This window comes from Typopeltis vanoorti, chromosome 19 (assembly GCF_054136105.1).
Source record: "Typopeltis vanoorti isolate ZY-2024b chromosome 19, IOZ_Tvanoo_1.0, whole genome shotgun sequence".
NCBI classification, from domain to species: Eukaryota; Metazoa; Arthropoda; class Arachnida; order Uropygi; family Thelyphonidae; genus Typopeltis; species Typopeltis vanoorti.
In genome coordinates, this window is record NC_143567.1 from 77279526 (window position 1) to 77302914 (window position 23389).

Below are 23389 nucleotides of genomic sequence, written 5' to 3' on the forward strand. Positions count from 1 at the left end.
TTGGATAACAGAATGCATAACTGAATCCTTCTGCAATACATTGGCAGGGATGTGTCATACGTAAATAGTTGTATGTGTAGAAAAGAAAATCTCATTCTAGACTCCATGTCCAAAATAACATTCTCCGATAAATGCATCGTAAAGATGGTAGAATAGAGGTATAAGCAATGTACTACGAAGATATCAAGCGTGTAGTTGTTAATAAGGCACCCTTATAAGGTCATTTGTACACATACCGCCCACTGAATTAGAAGCTTTTATGCAGATGCACGTAAACGTCACGCAGCGTATAAAATCTGATCCACACACGAAAGGCCAGAGGACCTATAGCGCATTAGCGCCGTGTGCTTGGGCAAGAGAAAAAGACGCAAGGAGGAATTTGTTCGTATTTTATTTGAACAAAAATGCAGTATATGCAAAATACTTGGTCACGTGCGTCACCATGTGTGTTAGGCAACTATTTAAGAAGGCTGCTGGTCAGTAATAATATCAATAATATCACAATGGGAAAAACAAAGAATCTTTCGGGAGTTCGAAAAAGAGCTTATTGTGAGTACCTGCCTGGCTGGGACCACGATTTTGAAAACAGCAGAGCTAGTTTCTCAAAAGGTGAGATATCCCGGGTGTTTAATCAGTGGAAAAATAGCCTGTCAAAAACGAGATTCTTAGTCTGAGAAGGCATTGACAGAGAGAACTTCCTGTGTGCAGCAATTGACCAAAGCATTTAATGAAGGCTGTTCTCCACTCATATCTCACCGAATTATGTGCATGGAATTGAAGAGGATCGGTATTGGTAGTCGCACGTCTATACGGAAACTACTGATTTCTGCTAAGAACCGAAAAGTTAATGTACAGTGATGTCAGGTACACCGTGACTGGATACTGAAAGGCTGGAGAAAAGTTGTGGTCAGACTAGTTACGGTATACTCTGTTCTGTACTGACGGTTGACGGAGAGTTTGGCGGGAGTCCCATGAAGCAATGATCCCAGCTTGCTTTGTAAACACAATTCAAAGTTCTGCAGGGTATCATGGTGCGGGGCATGGTCTGTCGTTACTGAAGGGATCCACTGGTATTGCTGGAAGATCGGATGTTCTCCAAGGAATATCTGAACATTGTTGTCCATGAAGTCCATCCTGCAATGTTGAATTTTTATTCAGCAGGTGATGGTTGTTTTATGGAGACAATGTTACTGTCCATCGCGCGTTGATCAGCGAGTATGATAGCGATCTCCACCAGCTTCTCTGAGATATCATAAAGCCTGGATCTGAGCCCGTTAGAAAAACAGATCCGGAGCAAAGTCCTTTTCCGTCAAATCTAAGCCAATTAAAGGACTGTCTGATGAACGTCTGGTATGCTGTAGACGTAGATGCAATCCAGCACCTTGTAAAATTTATGCCAAGCTGCATATGAGCTGTAATTCGGGCTAAAGTAGGTCCAATACAGTATTAAAATAAAAGTTTGTAATTCAATGGCCGGTATATGTAGTATACTGACCAGAAATTTTGACCCTTTACGAATCGAGATGCATAGTACATTTTAACGTATTGTATTTTAATTCATACACTACAAGAGAAAAATACAATACGGTAATTAAAAACAACCTATACAATATACAATACAGTTAATAATAATAATATACATCTAAACCATAGGTATTTGTATTTCTGTTGCAACTAAGATGAATATAGTTCCGTTTCAGAGCATTCAGAGGTACACTTCAGGTGGAGGGTAGTCTGGCGTATTGGCAAAGAAGCTGGTAAAGAGCGTATCGTAATAACGGTAGCAAATATTGCTTTGAATAATAACGTGAGAATGCACATTTACTCAGGTTTATTACGCCATGTGGGAGAGCAGACATATTCTTCATAAATATAAAAAGTGCCGTAAAAGTTTGAGAAGATGGGGGTATGGTTTATGGATTGCATTTTCATCAAGAAAAGAGGGTAAAAAAGATAGGAGATTGAAATTTGGTACCAACGAGCAAATAAAATAGGGTTCATTACTGGTTTATGGCTGATAGTTACGTTTATTACTTCGCCATTACCTTAACTGGAAAGTCCATAATTAGATGTGAAAGTAAGATGGGATTATTTCTTAAAATGGATTCCTTAAGAATCATGAGTGGGAAATAGCTGAACATGGACATCACATAACCGATCATTCATCAAAAGAATCAACTGTGTGATCTTTATATTTTAAAAGTATGAAATTTTCTGCTAGGGTTAAGTACCAAAATAATAAAAATCATCATCATCATCCTCATTGGTTTTACAAGCCGTTAAGACGAATCAATGGGGCAAGTATCCTTGCCTTTCTTAATCTTAATTTACTGGAACATGATGGTCAGTATGATTTATGTTGATATTATTTGTAAAGTGTGCACGTTCTTCTGCACTGTTTGTGGATTGAAAAATAATAGTTTTTAAGAGGAAAATCCTGTTATATAAGGGAATATACAAGAAAGGATGTAGAGAAATACCCCGATATCTCCTCTTATCGGGTATTATGTACTACAAGGAAGTGACTTCGACCTACACATTTTGAATTCTAGATAGAGCCACTTTTATTTTTCTTTAAGTCATGAAACTTTCTGCTATGCGATACTTTCCCAATTACTCTTAAAAAGTTGTTTAACAACTAGTTTATATAGATACTGAAATTTATTTAACAACAAATAAATAAATTTCAGTATCTATTTATTATTTTAAAGTAAATAAAAAAGTTTAAATGAAATTTATTTCTGCAAATATTTCTCACAACAAAACATTCAAATACTGATTTCAATTAAATAAAAATCATCATATATTTGTTTATTAATATTAACAATGTTCTCACATCTAGTTTGAGAACTTTTCATTGTCTAAACTGCAACCATTAAACAGTAAATGAAGTTATAAAATTACACGCAATATTCATAATAAATTATCATTATCAAATGTAGAAACAATAATAACAATTTGTTAGAATATAAGTCTTAGCGTTGAACTTTTGAAAATATATCATTATTTGAATCATTGATAAAATCATATAATGTATCCACAATATTCTTGAGTACATCTTTAAACTATTAGGACAATCTATCCATTTCTTACCTCGACTTAAACTAAAATATACTAAAATAATGTACTTAAATATGGTACATATGTGAAATAAAAACCTATTCTATAGAATCTGTAACAAACTGATAGCCTCTGTTTCCTGTTTAGCAGAATTCAGTTTATTTCAGTATCTATTTATTATTAGGGATCAGTGTTTGTTTTTGTCCTTGTTTTTGAAGTGCAACGCCAATTTCACTAAATGTTGCTTGGTGTTTCGTCTTTTGGTTACATTATATTCAGTTGTAGACCCGTGAGCATTCACTGGGTTTTTCTTTCCTTTAAGAAACTAGATTCTGGCACTAGATAGACATGCCAGAGGAAGAAAGGCAGAACATTACTCCTTATCGTCTAGCTTTGTGCTATGATCTAAAATACACTGCTTGGAAAGAAGTCAACAGACACCATAGTGTGAGGAACAAATAGACATGGCGCCCACCTTAATAAGATGTAGGACCACCTTTCATTGTAATGATTGCAGCAATCCCACGAGGCATATTTTCCACAAAGGTACGATAGCAATCAATGGGAATTTTAGACCATTCTTCCTGTAGACATGTAACGAAATCCAGTACTGTTGTGGGACGGACGTCCTTTGACCTCACCCGACGTTTCCCTTCATTCCACAGATGTTCAACAGAGTTGAGATCAGGGCTCTGTGGAGGACAGTCAAATGTGGTGATGTTCATGTCCATAAACCAGAGTTACAACAGCAGCCTTATGACATGGTGCATTATCTTGCTGAAAGAGAAATTGGTCAGTTCGGTAGAAACGCCAAAGCAAGAAAGCATTGTATTGTCCAAAATGTTCAGATACTTCAGTATTCGTGGCATCAATGCCAAACCAGGACCATTCGATCACACCAGCACCTTCGAATTTTATAGTTGGGGTTACGCACTCTGATAAGAGACGTTCACCCGGTATCTACCACACCCACTCACCCCTGTCCATCTGCTCGGTAGAGAATGTAGCGTGATTCGTCACTCAATAACGCAGCCTTCCAAGCTTCCACGTCCCGTTGTATACGCTATTTGCACCACTGAAGACGAGACAGCGTGTTCTGTATCTGCAGGGGCATATCTATAGTTCTTCAGCTCATAATCCGCGGATTATGAACTGAAGCGGTTACTTTAGCCAATGTTATAGTAGTACTGAACTGTTCACAACAGAGCCGGGACTAGGGTGAGGCATACGAGGCACTTGCCTCAGGTGAACAATGGGAAAGGGCTACAAATTGTTGAAAAATGAAAAGTAATAACTTGCAAAATAAAAAATAAAATAAAAAGCCAAATGTATCTTGCAATGTTCGTCAAATACTTTAAGCAAACTAACGATTTGCGTCGAACGCTCTCGCTCGATACACTCGTATGAAATCGCCCTAGTAAGCGGTACGCGAGTTTGGGCATGTTCGTTGTACATTAATGTGCATTATTTGTGCAGTGTGCTAGTATGACAGCGAGTAGAAGGTATTATTTTAAATGCATTAAACTTAAGGTAAGTTTTCTATTATATAAATTTCTAAAAATGTTTCATTGTATGTTACATTATATTACGACTGCAATATTATTTTCCATTTTTATTTGTAATGTAATCAAAAGTGATTACATTACAAATATATAATTTTTCTTTTTCAGATGAACTAATGGTCAAGAAAACCCAGTGGTGCTGAATATAGGAAAAGAAGAAAATTGAGAAATGAAACAAATCAACATAGTGTAATACAGTTGCGAAATTGGCTAAAAAAACCAAGTACTTCAAATACAAGAAGTTTACTCGAGACAATACCGGTCGAGGTTCAAGAGAAGACGATTGAATTTGAAGAAAACACTACCATTGAATATTAAGAAAAGGGAAGAAAAATTGAAGAAGAAGAAATTGAAATACGAGAAAATTTGACTGAACAAGAATAAGAGGTATTTAATTCTATTAATTTCAACGATCCTCCTTCATGGCCGCCTATTACGGATAAAATTAGGTGTATTCTAATTGAACATGGACCAGAACAAGGAGAAGAAGCAGATTTTAGGGAATCTGCTTCAGAGGATGGCAAGAGATTTTCAAAGGAATGGTGTTTAAAAAAAATGTTCCAATGGAGAGCGGGTCCATCGTAACTGGCTCGTTTTATCAAACATATCTATGTCGATATTTTGTTTTCCTTGTATCCCTTTTGGTAAAGGAGGTAAAACGGATTCTGCCATCTGCAATCAAAGCCGAGGATTTAAAGATTGGAAAAATCTAAATCGAATTTCCGATCATGAAAATTCTGTATTTCATCGCGACGCGTATCTCCATTGGAAATGCTTTGAAAAGAAACTCAAAACTGATGGTTTTATAGACGATTTGTTGCAAAAAGCAATACACACAGAAAAATAAAGATGGCGAAATATTTTACGTGTTGTGTCGGATGTAATTTTATTTTGTGCAAAGAATAATTTACCTCTTAGAGGTACGCAAGAAATTATTGGTAATCCGAATGCAGGAATTTTTCTAAACTTGATTGATTTAATAAGCCGATACAATATCTACAATAATACGATAATCATAAGAAGGAGTCTGTTTCAGACTTATCTAATAGGATTCAAGGCGAATTTTTTTTACTCTTAGGGAGCCATGTTCGAATTGAAATTCTTTCTAGAATTAAAGAATCGAAATATTTTTCCTTGATGTTTGAGTGTACACCTGATGTATCGCATCACGAAGAAATGTGCCAAATTATTCGATATGTAGTTATTAGGAACGATTCTATTACGAATGAAGAAAGCTCTATAGATTTTATAGCGATGAAAGAAAAAACTGGTAGCGGTTTAGCCTATGAAATTATCAATAAATTAGAAAAAGATGGACTCGATATTCTAAACGTTAAAGGTCAAGGATATGACAATGGGGCTAACATAGTGGGTGTTTATAATGGAGTACAAGCCATTTTCTCAAAAAAAATGAACAAGCTATGTACATTTCTTGTGCGACTCACAGCCTTAATTTGGTTTGTAAAAATGCTGCTTCTTCAAATGCTAACATGATCACATTTGTCGAAATCGTTCGGAGACTTGATACGTTTTTTTTTTTTTGTGAATTCGACGACTAGATGGGATAAACTAATGTCTGTATTAAAAACAACTTTAAAAGGTCACACAGACACACGATGGGCCTCAAGAGCAAATGCCATCAAGGAATTGCACCAACAAATACCCCAAGTGTAGAAGATATTAACTGATTTCAAAAATGAGCAAGCATTGCAATGCGCTGAAATTAAAAGCACATTGAAACAAATAAATTTTAAATTCTTATGTACGTTATCTACATGGAATTTAATATTACAAGAAGTTGATAAAATAAACAAAGCTTTGCAATCAAAAACGATAACTAAAATTAAAGCTACACGTTTAATAGAAGGATCATCTAATTCCTTGCAGCAAATAAGAGACACCATAGGCGAAAATATTTTTTCTAAGAGTGAAAATTTGGCTTCAGAAATGGAATTGTCTACAGATTTTGAAAACAAACGAAGCCAAATTATTAAATTAGATGATCAATCTCAGCGATCAGTTCCTTATAATGATAAATATTTCTTTACAGTAGAAATTAAAGGAGTAATAGATATTTTAATAGCACAACTTAGATGGAGATATGAAAAACTATATGGGATTTCGTCTGACTTCGAATTTTTAACAGGTGAAAAATTAAAGTCGATGGATACAGAAAATTTAAAAAAAGCAGCTTGTGATTTATCTCTTAAATATCCAAACGATATAAATTCTGTAGAATTATTATCAGAAATAATCAGTTTCAAAAATCAGGCAATCACGTTAATTCCAAATCTTAAAGCAGCTACAAGTTTAGATCTTTTAAAAAATATTCATGAATATAGTAAGCAAAAGTAAGTAAGCAAGTAAGCAAAAGCAGATTACGAAAGGAAATTGGCCATGCAGGCTAAAGAGAATCCCAAACAGTTTTTTCAATATGTTGCAAGTAAAAGGAAAAATGCTCATGGTAGAATGATCTTAAAAAATGCTGAGGGTAGGGAGGTAACTGAATCAGTCGATGTTGTGGAATTACTGAGCGAGCACTTTGCAAGAGTATATCATCCAGGTGGTGGCCTTGCGGAAATGGAGGAACCAACAGCTTATACTGGAATTGTGATGAATGAGGTAGAGGTAACTAGTCTGCTACAGAACCTCAATGTCAATACATCTGTGGGATTGGATGGTATACCAGCTCGTGTCGTACGTTAAACGGCAAAAGAATTGTCAGTGCCCTTGACCATTATGTTTAATTTGAGCCTCAGGACTGGGTCAGTCCCAAGGGGGTGGAAAGAGGGGGAAATAGTTCCACTGCACAAAGGTGGTTCCAAGGCTGCTGTTGAAAATTACCGGCCAATCAGCATAACAGGAATCATTATCAAGGTCTTAGAGAAAATAGTCAAGAGGAAAATACAAGATTGGATAGAAGAAAATGGGATACTGTATCGGGGACAGCATGGTTTTGTGAAGGGTAGGTCATGCCTCAGTAACTTGCTCACGTATTATAACACAGTGACGGCTGAACTGGATAAGGGTAATGGGTTTACAGTGATTCTGCTGGACCTTGCTAAGGCCTTTGACAGGATACCACATGGAATTCTAATCAGTAAATTGCAGCATATGGGAATGGACATAGGGTTGGTGAGATGGATAGGAGGGTGGTTGACGGAGAGATATCAGAGAGTGGTTTACTCAGGAGTAGAGTCCACAAGACGGCCTGTGACTAGTGGTGTACCACAAGGATCTGTTCTTGGACCACTGCTGTTTAATTTGTTCATAAATGATATAGGAAAGGATCTGAGAGGAACAGTTCATTTGTTTGCGGATGATGCAAAGTTGGGTAGGGCAATAGTGAATGCAGATGACGTCAAAATTTTGCAGGATGATTTGGATAGATTGGAGGTCTGGGCTAGGGAGAATGGATGTCAATTTAATGTGGCAAAATGTAAGGTTATGCATTTTGGGGTGAAAAGATGGGAGGCAGTTTACTGCATTGGTGGAACCGTGCTCCAGGAAATTGATGAGGCACGAGATTTAGGAGTGTTGGTGGATAAGGAATTGAAATTTAGGGGACACATTGCAAAAGTGGCCAAATCAGCTCATCAAATCACTTGGTTGCTGAAGAATACGTTGACAAGCAGAGACAAGCAGGTTATTGTTCCTCTGTATCGAGCCTTGATAAGACCTCATCTCGACTACTGTGCTCAGATTTGGTCACCTAGGTTTCTTCTTGATGGGGAGGAGGTGGAGAGGATCCAGAGGCGAGTGACCAAGATGATAGCAGGTCTGTGGAATGAACCGTATGAGAACAGGTTGAGGATTTGTGGGTTGCAAAAATTGGTTGATAGGCGGAGGAGGGGAGATATGATTGAGACATTCAAATTACTGAAGGGTTTCTATAAAATTAATTCATAAGATATTTTTGAGAACAGGGCTGGTTGTGGGAGGACTAGGGGACATCCATGGAAACTGGGCAAAAGTGTGGTTAGTAAAGGTGTTAGAGCTGGGTTCTTTACTTTTAGAGTAGTGAATGAGTGGAATGCGCTCCCTGAGTCTGTGGTGGATGCTGTGACAGTGAATGAGTTTAAGGTGAGGTATGATAGATACTGTATGAATGTCGAATAGTTGTGATGAAAATGATTTGGGGCCTCCCTCGATGAGTCTAATGACTCCCTGGAGTTGCCCGTAATAATAATAATAATAATAATAATAATAGTATATTTCAGTCCTATCCAAATTTAGAAGTTGCATTGAGAATAGTCCTAACACTACCTGTTACTGTAGTTTCTGGCGAAAGAGGCTTCAGTAAACTAAAAATTATCAAAACATATTTAAGATCGTCACTTGCTCAGGAAAAATTGTGAAATATGGCAATTTTATCCATCGAAGAGGAATTTACAAAAAACAAATTAATTTTGATAAAATAATTGATGAATTGGCTTCACTAAAAGCAAGAAAACTAAAATTTTTAAAAAAGATTTTATATTGGGCATTTATTTATATAAGTATTATTAACATTATTTTGTCTCTATTATTAAATTAAATTACTGAAAAATTTGTAATATTCTAATTCATCTCATGTGTAATACTTATTTTGTTTTTCTTTTGTTAAGGCTGGTGTGATTTTATTTTTAATATGTGTAATTTTATGTTCGTACTGCTATTGTACTATTACTGCGTTCTGTGACTTTTTTAATTTAATAATTAATAAATTTATTTTGTTCCCCAAATCATTTATTTATTTATTTTTATTTAATACTTATTAGAAGTAAAAAACTATATACATAGGGGTGAAAATTTATCCTCCTGCCTCAGGTGAAAATACCTCTAGGCCCGACTCTGGTTCACAATATGCACTACTTGGTAAGAAGTCAACAGACATCCCATGAGCAAGGTGCATCGTGCCATGTAACGAGTCACGTGTTTGCAGTCGGTATAAATTGGAGGAATATGATGCTCTCAAGTGAGAGAGATGCACTTAAAGTCCATAGAAACAAACTATGGGAAGATAAATTAGCCTCCATATCACCTGGTGATCAATCCGTTTGGAAGTTCCTGAGAAACATCAAAAACAAAAACAAATCTCTTCCTCCTCTCAAATCTGACCTGAACATTGTTTACACAGATGCAGAAAAAGCCGAAACTATAGCTAAAAATTTAGAAAAACAGTGCAGCCCTTCATACAATAATCTAAATTTCAATCATATTTACAAAGTCCACCGCCACGTCAGACATGTGTTAAAACGGCCTGATACCTGTACTAGCCAACTCACACCTATTTCCCCAGCTGAAATTTATGACATTATAAAGAATTTAAAGAATAAAAAAGCTCCAGGGCCTGACGGCATCTCCAACAAAGTTATTAAACTGCTACCCCGAAAGGCCATCGTATATCTCACAACAATAATAAATGCTATGTTCAGGTTTAAGTACTTCCCCTCTGCATGGAAGTTGGCAGACGTAATTCCTATATACAAACCAGGCAAGGATCCTCAGCAGCCTCAAAGTTATCGTCCCATAAGTCTGATATCTAATCTGGGCAAAATAGCAGAAAAAGCTATCCTTTCCAGAATTCAACTTTCAGTAAAAAAATTAAACATCCTTCCTTCAGAACAGTTTGGTTTTCGCCAATTTCACAGTACCACCCAACAAATTCACAGACTAATAGAATTCATTATCACAAGTTATAATTGGCATCAATACACCGGGGCAGTTTTTCTTGATTTAGAGAAGGCGTTTGACAAGTTATGGCACTTTGGACTACTATACAAGTTGATTTTAGCTGGCATTCCATCAGATCTAGTTCAAATTATAAAGTCATTTCTTAGTGACAGACGAATGCAAGTCAAACTAAATGATATATTATCTACCCAACGACGCATCTTGGCAGGAGTTCCTCAAGGGTCCCTTCTGGCACCGATACTTTTCACGATTTACATGGCGGACATTCCGCACAATCCAATGTCATCCATCATTGCCCTATACGCAGACGACACAGCTATACTAGCCAGATCTATTAAACCTCACCTTGTCACCAAGAAACTGCAAGAAAATCTGCAGAGATTAGAGCACTGGTTCTCGGAATGGAGACTGCAAGTAAACCCTCAGAAGAGTATTGCCATGCTCTTCACTAAAAACTCAATACTCCCCAAAGATGATATCTTCCTATTTAATACCAAGATTCCCTGGAAAGCAGAAGCCAAATATCTGGGTGTACTGCTGGACAGAAAACTAACTTTCAGTTCACATATAAAAGCCTCATGTTCAAAAGCATCAAGAGTCATTGCACAGCTTTACCCTCTTATCAATAGGAATAGCAAGCTGGATACCAAAATAAAACTGCTCCTTTATCAACTGTTGATTCGACCCATTATCACTTACGCATCCCCAGCCTGGAGTCACACCTCAAGTACAAATATCCTCAAACTACAGAAAGTGCAAAACAAATGTCTCCGCATGATATTAAACGCACCATGGTACGTCAGAAATGTCCAACTTCACCGGGATACAAATATCCCCTACATCTATTCTTTCCTGCAGTCTTCAGCAGTGAAGTTCTTCTCAGTGTCCTCTTCACATCCAAATGAATTAGTGCAACAAGCAGCAAATTATGATGAAACAGACTTCTCAAAATATAGGAGACCGAAGGCCATCCTACTTCCAAATGAAGATCTCTGAATCGCACCCACTCAGGCAGAGCTCTTAGCTCATAAACTTTTCCTCACACAGTAATCCTTATCAGATAGCAGGGAATAAAAAAGCATTTTGCTTCGCCCTTATAGTCAGCAACGTCTTGCGTCTTGCGTCTCAAGTGAGTGCAATTGGCTGCGAGAATGGAACTGACGAAGTTTGAAAGATGCGAATATTAGAGAAAAGAAAGAAAGAATATGTATAGATTAACTCTGTAATAACATTTTCATCAACATGTAAAAGAGGGGACTCGAAGACCCTGAGTGAGTGATAACATTATAGATTATGGATGTAGAAGAGATCTGTGTTGACTTTTCATCATAAGTTCTGAATCTCGATCTTCTTACACTAATATTTTTTTCGAGAGCCAACTTCGCATCGCACAGCTAGACCCTACTATAATATTTCATTTTTATTAAAGTTAAATAAGATTTCATTGTTTTTAATGGGCTTAAAAAGATCATCGCATTCTGTTCACTATACCATTTTTAAAGAGCCGAAAATCTCATATAAAGCGCAGCACAATTTATCCCATTTCTTAATACTGAGGACGAATTTCTAGTCTTTTTGCTTCTTTAAAATAGCTAAATATCTCCGAGATAAAGAATACGATTTCTTAAGAAGACTAAAAGTTATTTCCTAAAACTAAATACCCGAACTAATAAAACACTTAAATTTATACCTATCCTGGATTAAATGAAACCATAAGAAAATGAATCAAATTATTTCAATTGACAATTGACATTTATGTCTTTAAGGGTGAAGCAAGATGCTTTTCATATTCCCCGCTATCTGTCGTGGTTACAGTGAGGGTAAAATTTACGAGCAGTTTGCTCGCCCTGAATGGGCATGGAGATTATGCATCGTTATAGGAGGCTAATATAGTTTTTGGTCTTCTATATTTGAATATGTCCGTTGGCTCATATGCTGCAGCTTGTTGAATCAAATCATTGGGGTGTGTGGACGTCTTTAGAAAAAACTTGGAAGCTAAGGATTGTAGATAAGAGAGAATATATGGAATATTTGTGTCTCTATGGAGCTGGCTGTTTCTAACATACCACGGGGCGTTCAGAATCATTCTCAAGCACTTGTTCTGCACACGCTGAATCTTGATAATGTTAGCGTTAGAGGTGTGGCTCCAGGCTGGAGAGGCATAGGTGATTATGGGACGAATCGTCATCTGGTAAAGTTGCAATTTGATTCTGTTGCTGAGCTTGCTATTTCTATTAATTAGCGGGTAAATCTGAGCTATGGCTTTAGATGCTTTTGCACATGCAGACTTGATATGTTGGTTGAAAGATAGCTTTTTGTCGAGAATTACACCCAGGTAATTTGTTTCTGTCTGCCAGGGAATTTTAGTATTGAATAGTAACACATCTCCTGCAGGAGACATTGGCCTTTTTGAGAAAAGAACCGCTGAGCTTTTCAGGGGGTTGACTTCCAATCTCCACCTAGAGAACCAACCCTCCAGCTTTAGAATGTTTTCTTGAAGCTTTCTAGTAACGAAGTGGGGTCTGAGGGATCTGGTTAGTATTGCCGTATCGTCCGCATACAGCGCTAAAATGGAAGTCATCGGATTGTGAGGGATGTCTGACATGTATACAGAAAACAGCAATGGAGCCAGTAGAGATCCCTGTGGCACTCCAGCAAAGATATGGCGCTGGGACGATATAGAACCGTTAATTTTAACTTGCATTGTTCTATTCTGAAGATATGAACGGATTAGATGAACCATTTTTAGTGAGATGCCGGCTGAGATAAGTTTGTGCAGGAGTCCAAAATGCCAGATTTTATCAAATGCTTTAGATAGGTCTAGGAAAACAGCTCCTGTGTACTGGCGCCAGTTGTAGCTGGTGATGATATATTCCACAATTCTATGGATTTGCTGGGTAGTACTATGGTGTTGCCGAAAACCAAACTGTTCTTTAGGGAGGATGTTTAGGTCATTTATTGAGGTTTGGAGTCGTGAGAGGATGACCTTCTCTGCAATCTTACCCAGGTTGGAGATGAGACTGATTGGACGATAATTCTGCGGTAAGTGTGGGTCTTTGCCTGGCTTATGTATAGGAATCACATCAGCCAGTTTCCAGGTGGAAGGAAAATAGTGAAGTCTTAAGATTGCATTTATTATACTGGTCAGATGCACTATAGCTTTTCGAGGCAGCAGCTTGATCACCCTGTTTGAGATGCTGTCTGGTCCAGGAGCTTTATTGTTCTTAAGTTTTTTAATAATATCATATAATTCAACAGGTGATGCGGGTGCAATATGATCAGCACTGGTATCCGGGAGGTTTAGTGCATGTCTAACCTGTCTGTGGATTTTATACAGATGATTGAAATCAATGTTGTTATAAGATGGTTTGCACTGATCCTCAAGATTTTTAAGTATGGCTTCTGCCTTATCTGCATCTGTGTGGATTAGGCCCTGGTTTGAGATTATAGGGGGGAGGGATCTGTTTTTGTTTTTGATGTTTCTCAGTAGGCCCCAGATAGAGTGATCAATAGGTGAGATAGAGGCTAACTTTTTATCCCAAACTTCGTTTCTATGCGTTTTAAGTGCATCTCTTACTGCTCCATTCAATCTATTAAGCACTGTCTTATCCTGAGGAGCGCGAGTGTTACGAAATCTCTTCCTAGCTCTGTTCTTCTCTCTGATCAGGTCCATAATGTCCTCAGGCAAACGATCAGGCTTGGGAACAGGTTTCTGGAAGGTTGCAACCATTATAGCGGACTTAATCTGTTGGGTGAGGCTAGTCACTGCAGAATCCACATCTTCTGGTGTGCATATGTGTGGGACGGGTCCTATTTGATCCCGAAGTGCTTTAGACAATCTCTCCCACGATATGCCTGAATGAGGAGGAGACAGGCATTCTTGTTCTCCCAATTGCAGTAGAATTGGGTTGTGATCCGACGACAGCTCGTTTAGTGATGTAAGGCTGTACTGTAGTTTAATGTCTTGCAGGATGGCTATATCCAAGATGTCAGCAGTGCCAGATGTACTGAGATGAGTTGGTTCGGTAGGTCCAGCCACAACAGCATGGTTTAATCCTGTGTAGCTAGAAAGGATACGACCATTTTTGTTAGTGGATTTACTGTTCCAAGCAGGATGCTTTGCATTGAGGTCTCCAGCGATGATGATCGGTCCTTTTACTCCAAGGATGGCATCCAGATCTGAGGTCAATAATGTCTTTAATGGAGGGTTGTAAGCAGAAAAAATTTTGAGGTTCCCAATTGAGTTTGTGAGAACATTGATTCCTGTGATTTCGAGGTTGGTGGTAGTAGGGTTGGTTATTGAGTGATGATTGATATAGCTTTTGATAAGAGTGGCTGTACCTCCACCTCTATACCCAAGCCTGTCGTTTCTGTAAATCTGATACCCTCTGATTTTCAGGGTGTCAGCAGGCCTCAGGTGAGTTTCATTAATTAGCAGTATATCTGGGTTGTATCTATTATTAAATTCCTGGATTTCTAATAGTTTGTTTTTTATACCGTTGGCATTCCAACCGATAATCCTAAGAGAGTTTGGGACGATTTTTTTCCTATGCATCAGAGAGTGCAGATAATATGGATTGGGTTTGCTGTAGGAATCTTTTTGTGACACTTAAGGATGGATTTGAGTTGCTGAAATCCTGGAGCATGTTTGCAAGAGAAGAGGTGATAACAGCTGATAGATTTGAGTGTGGAGTATTCCGGTTCTGGGTTTGTACTATCTGTTTGGAGCGGGCCACATCAGCATATGTTCTTACTTGATGTTGAAGATTCGTTTTCTTAAGGGGCTCAGTTAATGATGGGCGAGCACCAGTTGTCATGTTCTCACTCTTGGAGAACTGAGTAGCCTGAGCTTCAGGAACTCTCGCATTAGATGACGAGGTAGATTGATGACTGGGATCATTCCATCTGTTTTTGGGATGATGCATACACCCTCTATAATTAGCAGGGTGGGGACCCCCACAATTAGCGCACTTAGCCGGGGTGGTTTTTGGCTTGGCGCAGGTGTTTGTGGGGTGATTCTCGCCACATTTTACGCATCTGAACTGAGCTTTGCATAGCTTCTGGGCATGGCCAAATTTTTGGCACCGGTGGCACTGCCCAGAAGATGATTTCTTTCTCAATGGTTCTGTGGTGATTTTGAGTCCACAGATTGATTTTAAATTATAAATGTCTTTGTAGATGTTATGAATTTCTACTAAGACTAAAGGCATAGGTGTCTTATTTGATCTAAACATTCTAGTGACCTTTATGGGGGGTAGTTCCTGTAGGTTAAGGTCAGTAACTATTTCATCTGTGTCAATATCCTCAGAGACTCCTCGTAAGACTACTTTCAGATTTTTTTCAGAGGCAAGTGAAAATGTGTGATATTGGGTTCCTCTAGTATCCAGTTCCTTTGTAAGGTTTCTATAGTCAGCCACCGTGGTGGGCTGAATTCGTATTCCCTCGTCTGCATTTTTAGCAGACGTGTAATGAATTTGTGAATTTGCCATGATGGTTCTGAGTGTTGTCCATCTCTGCTTTTCCCTTAGGATAATCGGTGGCACCTTTTCATTGTGGGAAACAGAGGGATCTGAAATGGGAACATCCTCTTCCATACCAACAACATTTGTTGATTCAGCAGCAAGAATTTTTCTCTTCTTACGTGCGTGAGTTTCTTCTTGATCAGAAGGATTAGAGGTAGAGACAACTAGATTGAGTTTTTCCTCCACTTGTGGGGAGTCTTCATTTTCCTCAACTTCAACTTCAGGTGAGGAATACAAATTTAAGTAGCCGGGCCAATCCCGTTCAAACTTTTTGAGGAGCTTTTTAATAAAACTGAGTGCTAGCTTTTTATCGAGTGACTCAATAATAGTGTCGGGGTCAATCATGCTAGTAGGCCATGTCAACTTGAACTTCTTTTGTAGTTTATCAATGAGTTCAAGAGCTGGCTCTCTTTCGAGCAGATCAGCAAATACGTCCAGGTCAGGCACGCTCATATCGATTTAGTTGCGTATGTGCGTTAATAAAATATCCCGCAGGTCTAAAGACCTGCCAGCAGAAGTTTTTGTAAAATATCCCGCAGCCGCAAAGGACTACCAGCAATATCAAGCATAGGCGCGTCAACTAGCAACAAGATGTTAAAATACAACAACGACACTAATGGCAGTAGGCCTAGCGTATCGCCTTTGCGAAGTCAGTTGACTTACCTTGTATGGGAAATAAAATGTAAAATGCCTGTTTATTGCGGCAAGCAAATAACTGATATTACTAATGAATATAAGCATAAATCTCTGAAAACTTATCAGTCAAATACACAATTCACCATCAATAACACACGACACAAAACACTAACACGCGAGCCGCCATTTTTCCACTCAGTCTCCCCACTATGGGCATTCTCAAATTATTTCTGACTTTAATTCGCAATTTAGATAATTAGATTTCATATAATATAAGGTGTATTTATATAATTTTTAATTACGTAAAAAATTTTAAAATAGGAAAAGATATTTTTAAAAATTTAAAATATTTTAAAATATACTATAATTTTATTTAATTAAATTACTTAAAAATTAAATTTCTATGGCAATAAATCTTATATTTGATTTATGAAAGAATATTATATTTTCGAAAGCTTAAAGCAATTAGGATCAAATAAATGTTCATTTATCTGTTTAAAAATTTCCTCCTAAAGAAGGAAATATATTATTTATGATAGAATATTAATAATATAAAAAATTACTACTAATAAAAAAAATCTACTACAGAACAGTTTGTTCAAATTGAAAATAGTTTTGATCATGCGCTGTGAGTTTCATGCTGAAACTTTAAATGGCGTGTACCTGCTGTTATGGTTTTTCAAAGCTCATTCTGATTTCAAGGTGATATTACGACACTTAAAAAAGTGCAAACTTCACCTGAGTTGTTTGTTAGTAGCCATGATAAGCTATCGGTTACTAGGATACACAGCTCAACGCACATTACGAAAAAAAAAAAACACGATGTCAATGTTAACACGTACAGTACAATATTTCATTTTTTAAACATTTTGCTTTTTTATTGTAACCCTAAAAAAAGTGTTAATCATGAAGCCAACAAGACATTTACCCTTTCTAGTTTTGGGATGGTGTTTATTTTCTTGTGAACTTGAAGGTACGGTGATTACTTTGAACAAGAATGGATATGAAGGTGTTGTGGTCACATTCGACAAGAATATTGACGTGCTTCGAAGGGAAGACGTACTCAACAGAACTGCGGTGAGTACTTCCGGTAATTGCGCGCTTAAAAAAGATGGCGCCGGTCAGATACATTAATTTTCGTTGTATTAATTTCAACGTCCAAAAATGATTTTTAATTTCAATTATTTATCGGCGTAATAAGTGTAAAATAACTAGCAATTGAGTAATTTATTTACTATTAATACAATATTAAGAAATAAAGAGGTAGTTTAGCTTTAATATATATATATATATATATATATATTTGAAAAAAATAGATTTAATGACTCCAAGACCGAAATAACATATAAAGATTTTAATGATAAATACTACTAGTTTCGGCATATAGCAGCCTTCTTCAGGTATTTATAAAGGAAAGGAATACTAATAAACATTGAATTATTTAAACATTAAACAAACTGTAAATTACAGGTACAAATTGCCTCACATAATCGATACATAAAAACGTTGTATTTTTCAAGTTGTTCCAACTGGCGTGCCATTGTTTGTTGCAATTGTGCGTGCAAGTTCACGTGAACGCCAATATTGAGTAACTGCAGCATGGCTATCTGGGATGTTATAACTTAAATTATTATTTAAGTGGACCGGGTTCAGTAGGATTTCCCTTGATTCTACGATTTTCCTTTCAAACTCATCTTCACAGCGAAAAATATTTTCTGATCTATTCCAGCATACAGAGTGGCTTTGTTGTCATCATTAGGATTATTTGAAAAAAGAACATGACTGGATAACGCAGTTGCATGAGATCTTTTGTATGAGATGTCTCTCTTATGCTCTTCTATGCGTTGTTCAATAGATTTGTTAGTTTGACCAAAGTATGGGATATTGCAATCACACCACAAATAGCTAAAGTCCTTAAAAATATAATATCAGGACCTTCTTCACCACACTTCCAAAAATCCGCTCTCTAATCAGCCATTCAAAACCTGCTCATCACAACCTTAAGTACCCTGGAGTATATAAATTGTGGTGTGATTGCAATATCCCATACTTTGGTCAAACTAACAAATCTATTGAACAACGCATAGAAGAGCATAAGAGAGACATCTCATACAAAAGATCTCATGCAACTGCGTTATCCAGTCATGTTCTTTTTTCAAATAATCCTAATGATGACAACAAAGCCACTCTGTATGCTGGAATAGATCAGAAAATATTTTTCGCTGTGAAGATGAGTTTGAAAGGAAAATCGTAGAATCAAGGGAAATCCTACTGAACCCGGTCCACTTAAATAATAATTTAAGTTATAACATCCCAGATAGCCATGCTGCAGTTACTCAATATTGGCGTTCACGTGAACTTGCACGCACAATTGCAACAAACAATGGCACGCCAGTTGGAACAACTTGAAAAATACAACGTTTTTATGTATCGATTATGTGAGGCAATTTGTACCTGTAATTTACAGTTTGTTTAAATAATTCAATGTTTATTAGTATTCCTTTCCTTTATAAATACCTGAAGAAGGCTGCTATATGCCGAAACTAGTAGTATTTATCATTAAAATCTTTATATGTTATCTCGGTCTTGGAGTCATTAAATGTATTTTTTTCAAATGTATAACAACCGAGTAAAAGCTGATCTCCATATATATATATATATATATATATATATATATATGTGTGTGTGTGTGTGTGTGTGTGTGTGTGTGTGTAGAAAATTTTTTAACTTGGGTATATTGTGTATTCAAGATATGAAGTAATTTTATATAATCTTGGTTTTTAATCCTATTTCCCAAATGAGCAAACAAACAAGTAAGTCAAGTTTGCGCCTGCGCGTAGTGCAAGTCTGAGGCAACTCATGGTAGTGCCACTCTAGGCAACTCGTGGTAAAGGTGGATTAAGATCTGATCACTTTCCTTAGTATTTTTTCCTTAATGTAAAGTACATCCACTTGTGGAGATGTATGATGTTATGCATTAAAGGCAATGGTCACTACCCATACCGGTTTCGACCTTATAGATGAAGCGGGCTCTAAAAATTAGGCGATCCCGAAAGATCGCCCAACTCAGCGTTGTTCCACTCTGTGACAAGCTCACCCCGTCACCGAGAAGAACGTCTCAGCATTGGCTCTACCCAGTGGCAGGCTCACTCCCCACCACCAAGCAGAGTCATAATCTCAGCGGTGGCCCCCACTCAGAGACAGGCAAAAACCTATCCCCAAGCGGAGCCTCTCAAGGCCAACTCCGCACCGGTTTCAACCCTCATTGGGGTCTCATCAGTGAGTAGGTAGACCAAATACCGGTTTCGACCTTTATTGAGGTCTCGTCAGTGAGAGCCAGACTTGACAATGCTAAGGTTGAAGTAATGCAGAGCTTATAAATTTTACCTAAACAAGTTGCCACAAGGTGCTTTGACCTTATTAAATAAAATCTCAAGATGAGAGAAAGATGTAGAAATTTTTTTAACTTGGGTATATTATGTATTCAAGATACCAAGTAATTTTATATAAACTTGGTTTTTAATCCTATTTCCCAAGTGAGAAAACAGACGTAGCGAAAGTCTGAGGCAACTCATGAAGTCAAATCTGAGGTCACTCAAAGGTCGAAACCGGTATGGGTAGTGACACCATTGCCCTTAATGCATGGCATCATACATCTCCACAATGGGATGTGCTTTACATTAAGGGAAAAATACTAAGGAAAGTGATCAGAACTTAATCCACCTTTACCACGAGTTGCCTAGAGTGGCACTACCATGAGTTGCCTCAGACTTGCACTACGTGCAGGCGCAAACTTGATTTACTTGTCTGTTTGCTCACTTGGGAAATAGGATTAAAAATCAAGTTTATATAAATTATTTGGTATCTTGAATATATATATATATATATTAAAGATACCAAGCTATTTTAAATATAAATAATCCAAATTTTTTATCCATCTCTTTTCAAGAAAATATAACAACGGAACGCGCTAAAAGAATTTATCGTAAAGCAAAGATGGATCACCTCAGCAAAAGAATTTCAGATACAAAACGTTGTTTAGCTTTTTTATTCAGCACTAAAAGAGCTTTAACTCAAAAACTTGAAGAAATTATGGATAATGTTAACTTACATGATTTTATCATTAACAGTGAAGCACAAGCCACACGAATACAAAACAAGAATAAATATACTCTTATCAGGAAATTTAATAATCTAAAAAGGATATAAAACAGATCTCGTCATAGTGAAGCCCGTATTAATCCTGAAAAAGTTGTAGTGAACAAATCTTCTCATATTTTAACGGATGCGGAAACGGATATTCCTAGCAAAGGTCTCAATTTCGTTCCCTCACCACAATTTATCCCTAAAGAATCTCTTCTTACAAAAATAGAAAAGGCAAGGTCACTCATTCCTAATCATTGGGCGAAACTTCTTCGTATTGAATCGATTTTCATTATCAATAATGCTAAACAGATAATATTTCTCTGGCTGAAAGACAAGCCCTAAAAAATCTAAAACATAACAGATACATTATTATTTTACCTGCGGATAAAGGCAATTCCAAGGTCATCCTCAACTTTGAAGATTACCACAACAAAATGCTTGAATTACTTGAATATAATTCGACATATTCAATTCTTCAGGAAGATCCTACAAGAGAATTACAAAACCGTAGAAACAACTTGTTAAAGACTACGAGTGAACTTCCTCATAATGTTCGCCTCTCTTTACGCTCTCTACATCCTCTTATCCCACGCATCTATGGAGTTCCCAAAATACATAAAGAAAACATCCCTCTTCGCTCAATTGTGGAAGGAATTGACTCAGCTACGTATAAACTTTCCAAATATCTAGCAAAGTACCTCAAGTGTTTCTCCAATAAATCTTCATCTTTCATCAAAAACACCACAGATTTTGTTTTGCATATAAAAGATATTCCCATCAATGAAAATGACATTCTAGCAAGTTTTGACATTATATCTTTATTTACTAACGTTTCTATAGACGAGGTACTTACATTACTAAAGGATAAATTATCCAAAAAAATGTTTGCTTTATAAAAACATTGCATTCATTCTGGTTACTTCAGATATCAGGACTCCGTTTATCAACAAAAACAAGGCTTGGCAATGGGCAATCCTTTGTCCCCAGTTCTAGCTAACATCTTCCTTGAAGATTTTGAAACGAAAGCCATATCTTCTTTCTCATTTAAACCAAAAGTTTGGAAACGATATGTTGATGATATTTTTATTATTTGGAATCACGGGCACACATCTCTCACAGATTTTCTTCATCATCTAAACATCCAACATCCTAATATAAAATTTACTGCTGATCTAGAAAATAATAACTCCTTACCTTTCTTGGATGTTATGCTTACACGATGCTCTGAAAGATTAAAAATCTCTATGTACAGAAAACCTACTCATACCAAAAGATATCTGCATAATCTTTCTCATCAGTTTCCACCACAAAAACTTGGAACTATATCTACCTTAGAACACAGAGCACGCTCTCTCTTGAATGAACCATATGAACTACAAAAAGAAATGAATCACCTCACTCTTATCTTTAAACAAAATGGATACTGTGAAAAAAACAATTAAGAAATTTCTTCTGGATCCTCCTAGGCAGTGCACAACAGAAACTATTAATTTTAAAGGTAGCACCTCCATTCCATACATTAGCACAGTCTCTAAAAATTAGCTAAAGTCTTTAAAAAATACAATATCAGGACGTTCTTCACCACACTTCCTAAAATCCGTTCTCTAATCAGCCATCCAAAGCCTCCTCATCACAACCTAAAATATCCAGGTGTATATAAATTATGGTGCGATTGCAATATCCCTTATTTTGGACAAACTAACAAATCTATTGAACAACGTATAGAAGAGCATAAGGGAAACATCTCTTACAAAAGATCTCATGCAACTGCATTATCCAGTCATGTTCTTTTTTCAAATAATCCTAATGATGATCAACAAAGCCACTCCGTTTGCTGGGATAGATCAGAAAATATTTTTCGCTGTGATGATGAGTTTGAGAGAAAAATTGTAGAATCAAGGGAAATCATGCTAAACCCTGTCCACTTAAACAACAATTTGAGTTATAACATCCCAGATAGCCATGCTGCAGTTATTCAATATTGGCGTTCACGTGAGCCTGCACGCACACTTGCAATAAACAATGGCACGCCTGTTAGAACAACTTGAAAAAATACAACGTTTTTTATGTATCAATTATGTGTGGCAATTTTTACCTCTAATTTCCAGTTGTTTTAGATACTTCAATGTTTATTACTATTCTTTTCCTTTATGAATACCTTGAGGAAGGCTGTTATAAGCCGAAACTAGTTGTATTATTCTCATTAAAATCTTTATAAGTTATCTCGGTTTTTAAGTCATTAAATCTATGTTTAAAAAAAAAAAATATATATATATATATACACACACACACACACACACACACACACACACACACACACACGCACATGTGTGTGTGTGTGTGTGTGTGTGTGTGTGTGTGTGTGTGTGTGTGTGTGTGTGTGTGTGTGTGTGTGTGTGTGTGTGTGTGTGTGTGTGTGTGTGTGTGTGTGAAGATTGATTTACTCAGTTGTTATACATATTTTTAAAAAGAATTGAATGACTTAAATCGAGAAAAATTGGGAAAAAATAGTTTATTAGTACTACACAGGCTGTTAAAAACCTGAAACTAGTTTCAGGTTTTTAACAGCCTTCGTCAGGTACACATTATAAAAGAAATAACCATTAAACATGGAGAAAAAAAAACTGTAAACATCACGGAAAGTAAATGTATATATTTGTAATGTTAAAACGTTGAAGTCAACGTATTCAAAGCTGTTCCCTCGCTGGCTGCATTGTTAGACGTGTGCGTGCGTATAGCATCTCGTGAGCGCCAGTATTTGATCACAGCAGAATGACAGTCTGAAAG

General features: G+C 36.8%; 1 protein-coding gene across 1 annotated transcript in view; it reads left to right on the top strand.

Moving 5' to 3' along the window:
* Positions 1-17300: 17300 nt before the first annotated feature.
* Positions 17301-23389, top strand: part of LOC150096267 (calcium-activated chloride channel regulator 1-like) — a 46066-nt gene continuing 39977 nt past the window's right edge. Inside the window, exon 1 of the mRNA XM_090408936.1 lies at positions 17301-17533. Within this exon, the coding sequence (XP_090265062.1) occupies positions 17363-17533 (171 nt within the window). The 5' untranslated portion in view covers positions 17301-17362. The remainder of the gene's footprint in view (positions 17534-23389) is intronic.